At 49.6% G+C, this 5852-nt stretch overlaps 1 protein-coding gene across 1 annotated transcript in view; it reads right to left on the minus strand.

Annotated features, from left to right (window-relative positions):
* Positions 1 to 5852, minus strand: part of SEPT11 (septin 11) — a 16432-nt gene that overhangs the window by 8672 nt on the left and 1908 nt on the right. Inside the window, exons 2-4 of the mRNA XM_009073847.1 lie at positions 4846 to 4960; positions 2035 to 2230; positions 658 to 844 (exon numbers count right to left, since the gene is read on the minus strand). Of these exons, the coding sequence (XP_009072095.1) occupies positions 658 to 844; positions 2035 to 2201 (354 nt within the window). The 5' untranslated portion in view covers positions 2202 to 2230; positions 4846 to 4960. The remainder of the gene's footprint in view (positions 1 to 657; positions 845 to 2034; positions 2231 to 4845; positions 4961 to 5852) is intronic.

Raw genomic sequence — 5852 nt, forward strand, 5'->3', positions numbered from 1 at the left:
AAATCTCCATAACCCTGTTTTCAGCTGAACAGGGCAGGGACCCTTCTCCATCACTGCATTAAAGCCAATCAATAGGCCACTCCAGGAAATAAAGAACCACTGCCATGATCATTGATCTGCTGCAGAACCAGGATCCAGTGAGCCAAAGGTGCACAGTGGACTGATTTAAATTGCTTAATCATGATGTAAAGAAGCAAAGAGAAAGCTCAGCTTAACTATTTAGGCTTTACATTTCTATCTCGGACATTTGTCCTAGTAGAAGAGAGGTGAAATCTTCCATAATCCATGGTTTAAACCAGTAACTGCAAAAACAGATGCCAAGTAACACAGCTATTCACATTCCTGTTTATCAGATTACAGTTTGAGTACCACTGCATTTGCCACAGGTCAAACCACTGTTTGTGTCTAGCTGGATGTGGTCAGGGGGTGCAGACACAGCACTTGCACTTGTTTTTCACTGCGTAGTTGAATGACTTGAAGTGTTGTAGATGTTCTTCTCTCACACACACCAAATCAAGTTGTGCACAGGAACCTCACCAATCAGCTGGACAAACTAATTCTCCACTAATAAAACCAGACAGTATTTAGCTGAGCAGGTGACAAGATACTAAAGCACTAGTAGGGCCATGTGAGGGTGGTAAGACAGGCAGCAAGTACCTTACTATCGAGCTTCTTCATGGTGACCAAGTCTAGGGACTTGAGGGAGTGTCCAGTGGGTGCAATGAAGTAGAGGCAGGCGTGGATCCGAGTGTCGTGGTAGTTGAACAGGGATCGCTTGATCTTCAGCTCTTCCTGCAAGTAGGCTTCAAACTGGGCATCGATGTACTCCACTATGGGCTTGTAGCTGCAGGGAGAAAGCAAGGCACAGAGAACACCAGGGAATTGCTGTGGGGACAGCACAGGGCACTGATGGACACTTAGGAAGCTGCATGAGTGCTCTGTGTGCTACAGGACAAGCTGCTCACAGGACTCTGCCCACAGTCCCTCCTGGAGTGTTTCCACCTGGTGCAGAGAGGAAGCTTCACAGATGTGACAATAAGACCAGTCAGTCAAGACTCTGGATTTGAGGTGCATGGAAACCAGACAAGGCTACTACCCTGCAAAGCAATGTATTGAGTGGTGTGTCCAATGAAAGTCTGAGCTGCTGCTCTGCCAATCCCACTGAAAATCATCCAAAAAAGCAAATTTAAACATGAAACCATCACTTGCCCTAGCTTGTCCAAAAGCTTAGCACCTTAAAAGAGAGAAGGGAGACTCACAAGAGGATAACAGGCACTTTTCAGGAACTGAAGCCTGTGAGCAAAGCTCAGAAGACAACAAAGAGACCAATTCAAAGCCAGGCTGGATGAGGCCTTGAGCCACCTGGTCTAGAGGGGAGGTGGGCCTGCCCACGGCAGGAGGGGTTGGGACCAGATGATCTGTAAGGTCCATTCCAACCCCTGATAATATATGATTCTATGCTGCAAACAAAGCAGTAAGTCCCTGCATTGGGGGAAACATCAGAGAAAGCATCATAAAAAAAAATGTGGAGGGAAAAAGTACTGGGAATACTCAAACCAGGAGCACAGAGCAAATCCCACCCCCCACAGCCACATGTGTGGGGACACAGCAGGAGAACAAAAGCTCTCTCTGAGCCCTGCTGCCCTGGGATTGCCCTTCTCTCCAGCTGCCTGGCAGGGAAGCTGGAAGAGCTCCACCACCAGCACTGCTGGCTGCTCTTGTCTGCCCAAGGAGGCAAATGCAACGTGACCCAGCACTAACAGGCTGCAGAGCATCTCTGCTCCCAGCACCTGCTCCTCCTCTGAGCAGCTTTTGTCCTCGCCCAGGAGCACACAGCAGTGTCTGGCACCAGAGCTCTCCCTCCCTCCAGCATGTGCCCCTCACCAGTTTGGCTCCACAGGGCTAGTTAGGAGCAGCACCAGGACCAGGACAGACCCCCTGGAACAGCAGGGGAGCTGCTGTCCACACTCAGGCCCTTCTGTCCCCTGAGCACAGCAGCACAAGGACTCCTCCTCCTGCCAGAACTCAGCTCACCTGTCATCTTTGTTAATCTGGTCCCCAAACCCCACGGTGTCGACGATGGTCAGCTTCAGGCGCACGTTGCTCTCCTGCAGCTCGTAACTCCTGGCTTTCAACCTCACCCCAGGCTCGTTGTGTGTGGCTGGCTCACTCTCGAACTTGGTGTTGAACAGAGTGTCCATCAGGGTTGACTTGCCAATCCCAGTTTCACCTGAGCAGACAGAGGAGTTAGCATGGTCCAACTGCTTTGCCTCACCTTTCTCTCAGGCACATGTGCCAAGTTAGGGAGTTATTCCACTTGGGTAGCAGTGGAATTAAGGCTAAGCAAGATAATCCCTGCAGGAACAGATGCCTTTGGAGACAGTTCCCATCTTGGCCAGTCCCCCAGGGACTTTCTTTAGGGAAACAAGTTGTAAATTCTCTCAAGTCCATGTCTGATTCCTGAGGAGATACCAGATTTTATTGTGTTTTGGCCTCTTTAAGCCAGTTTTGTTTCTGTTTCAAGGTCACCCAAACCCATAGTGGAAACTTAGACAATGAGCACTCGAGACAGAGAAATACCTAAGTTTTTGAAACAGAAATAAACCAGCACACTGCTTAAACAGTGACTTTTTCAACTCTTACAGGTTCACTAATCCCCAGTGCAATTAGTAACATGGATGAAAGCATTAGCCCAAATCCCATTTTTAAGTCACAAGTGTTTGTTTAGCAATTACACTCTCCAGCAGCTCTTGCTACCCATGCTGTGAGTAGGGGTGGGCTGAGGTGATGTCCTGAAGTTACTCCAACCAAAGAGGCACTGGGATTTGGGACTGGGTGTGCAGCTCCAGCATTTGCAGGTCAGGCTTCTCAGGGGTCCTATCCCCACATTCTAAACCCCCCAAATCATCTTGTGAAGTAAATAATAGAAGAGCAATGCAAACTATCAGGTGGGAGAGAAGCAGTGGCATCTGGGATTGTCCCCCAGCATCTCTGGACTGCATACAGCCATCCTGGCATCAGAATCTCTCTCAAGTACACAGACTGCCTCTCAGAAGGCCTCAGAACCCCCTGTTGTGTCCAACAAACCAACCCCACCACTCAGCAGCTGCACATTGCCCTGTGCTACTCAACACCACATTTTGCTGCCTACGGCTATGATTTTCACGCAGGGCTCAGGGCAGTGAGGGATTACTGACAGCCCAGTAAAACACCTGAGATGTACCTGTCGCAGCATTCCCACCCTGGGAAGCTGCAGGACATCAAGGCAGCTTTCAAAAAGGGATGAACAAATGAAAGAGGGGGAAGGGAGGAAGCACACATGGCACTAGAGCTCAGAATCTAGGCCCACACAGAGGGCAGCTCACATGAAAAATGAGTCCTAAACTGATGGCACAGATTGTTCACCCCTGAGGCTCTGGATTTGAGGGAGCTCCCAATGTGAACTGCTGTGTGCTATGCTAGATGTGCTTTGCAGCACATCCCAGTAAAAAGCCTCACATTACAACACCAAAATTAATCACATCCTTTCCCAAATCACAACATCAAACCACCGTTTTTTTCAAGGGTGACATCCCTGTTCCTTGGACACCTGCAGCAGCTGGTGTGAAATGTGACTATGGGGTGAAAATTGGTGTTTTGGCACGTTTTACAAAGGAAAAAAAGAGGTGGATCAGATTGCTAATGGAGACATATCAAGTCATGCTAAGAAAGGAATATTTACTGCAAGAGAGAAAGGCAATTAATTTATGCCATTTTGATCAAAGAGTTGCCTGCTAATCAGGCTGCTCCCTGCTGAATTCAAATGGCTTCATGCTGCTCACAGAGTCACGTGAGGGTTGGGAGCTCCAGTGTGCAGGAGTGCAACTATTCTCTTATCTCCTTCAACATGCAAAGCTGCAGAGAGGAGCTGAGTTTGTCTGCCAGCTTTCTTTTCAGCCAGCTCACAGAAATCCTCTATTTGCTGCAGAAAAATCACAGTCAGAGGGCTGGGGGGGGTTCCAGCTAATTAATGTAGCTAATGAGAAGGGACAATACTCCCTCCTCGCAAGCTTAACTGAACAATGAATGGAGAGATGATGTTTGTGGCCTGTTCTGTCAAAGGAAGGACTAAAAACCAGCACTTCTGCCAATTTACAGAACCACATGCTGGGGGCATCTTGAAGGGTCCACCAATAAGCCAGAGCTGGTTTGGCTCACAGCTCCCTGGGGCTGAGCCATGGATTTCCAGCTGGGAAGGAGCCACAGAGCACCAAGACAGCAGTTATCTCCCTGCAGCCAAGAGATGTTGCCTCCCCATATTTCACCCTCTGTACAGTCTGGGAAAGGCAACTCAGGTTATAAAACCAACTTGCAGCACCCAGACTAGATACAGCAGGGAACAGGTGACAGGCTTTGTTCTCCAGAACATCATCTGCAGACTAAAAATGGCATCATTTCCAACCAGAGGAACTAAGAATGTAAGGAGACAGGCAAAGCCTGGGAGGGAAGGAATGCAATTTGCTGAGAAACAGCCTCTGTGCCCAGCCCAGAGAGAGGCAGATTTAAGTGAACATCCTTTTAAAAATACGTTTAGCTCCCAAGTTAGCTCAGTTTCCTTATGGGTAACCTTGGGGGAAAGCAGAACCACAGGATGATCAAAGGGATGGATTTCAACAGCTAGAAGTGTCCACGTCTTGACTCTGGGGACAAATTGGAGAGAAAAGGGCAAGAGGGATGACTAGATTTTACCCTGGGAAGAAAACTGCCCCTTCCCTGCCACTCTGGTCCCCTCTGGCTCAGCTGTCAGCCTTGGGAGAAGGTGTGAGCTTGTGGAGGAGTGCACCCCACAGCAGTGCAGGGACTCACCCACGCAGAGGATGTTGAAGCAGAAGCCTTGTGATGTTGACTTGTTGACCAGCTGGTCAGGGAGGCTGTCAAAGCCCACGTGGCCGGAGAGGGACAGGTTCCTAAGGTCATCGTTCTGCAAGACCAAGGAGAAAGGCAATTAGCAGGGTTGCAACAGCCCTGTCAGAACTGTGTTAGTGACACGGGGGTTTGGGACACCCAGAGGATATTTCTGCCTCAGGTTTGCCTCCCAGATGTACTCTCTAACTTCCATCCAGCTCTCTGCTGTGGAACTCAGGAGTCAAATGTCCCTAGCCCCAAGGCACACAAACACCACCTGACTGTTTCTCCGTGCCTGTCACTAATAAACCATGATTCTGTACCAATTCACAACACCCAAACTTAGTTTGAGGCCTCAGCATCTCGTATCTCTAGGGTTACCCTGAAATTATTTAGGAAGACATCTGAAAATGAGAGTGAAACAGAGCTGTGAGCAGACCAATTCCTGTTTAGTTGGTGAAGCAGCTGAGGCTGCTCCTCCATGCCCACTGTACAGCCACAGAGCAGAAACCAGACAACCTTCCAGCAGAGTGGGAGATTCCCCAGCCCTCCCAGGGAGGGAAGCACACCAAAGAGGGACACAAGTGGTGATGTGGCTCTGGTTTCAACTCCAACACCTATTCCTGACAGACACCTCTGTGGGCAAGCAGAGAGCTGAGCTCACACTCCCCTTGCCTCAGGTGCCAAAGGGAAGGAGCAGCTCTCAGGGTTGCTCTGCCCTACAAGGGAAATGCCAACACTTGCCCTTTTGCCACCACTGTTCAGCATAGCTCATATAGCAATACTGAGCCAGCTAAACCTCTTCCCAGCTTTTCCAGGCTCTGGCCAGAAGGAACAGAGTGAGCATGCTGCCCTGCCATGCCTTGGTGTGCAAATAACCTCATGTGACACGAGGTGGGAAAGCAGGGCACCGTGCCCAGCGGTTGCTGCGTGACCTCCAAAGCCCATGGAGCTGTCTCTGCATGTCT

The sequence above is a fragment of the Acanthisitta chloris genome, unplaced genomic scaffold, assembly GCF_000695815.1.
Source record: "Acanthisitta chloris isolate BGI_N310 unplaced genomic scaffold, ASM69581v1 scaffold5084, whole genome shotgun sequence".
In the NCBI taxonomy this organism is placed as follows: domain Eukaryota; kingdom Metazoa; phylum Chordata; class Aves; order Passeriformes; family Acanthisittidae; genus Acanthisitta; species Acanthisitta chloris.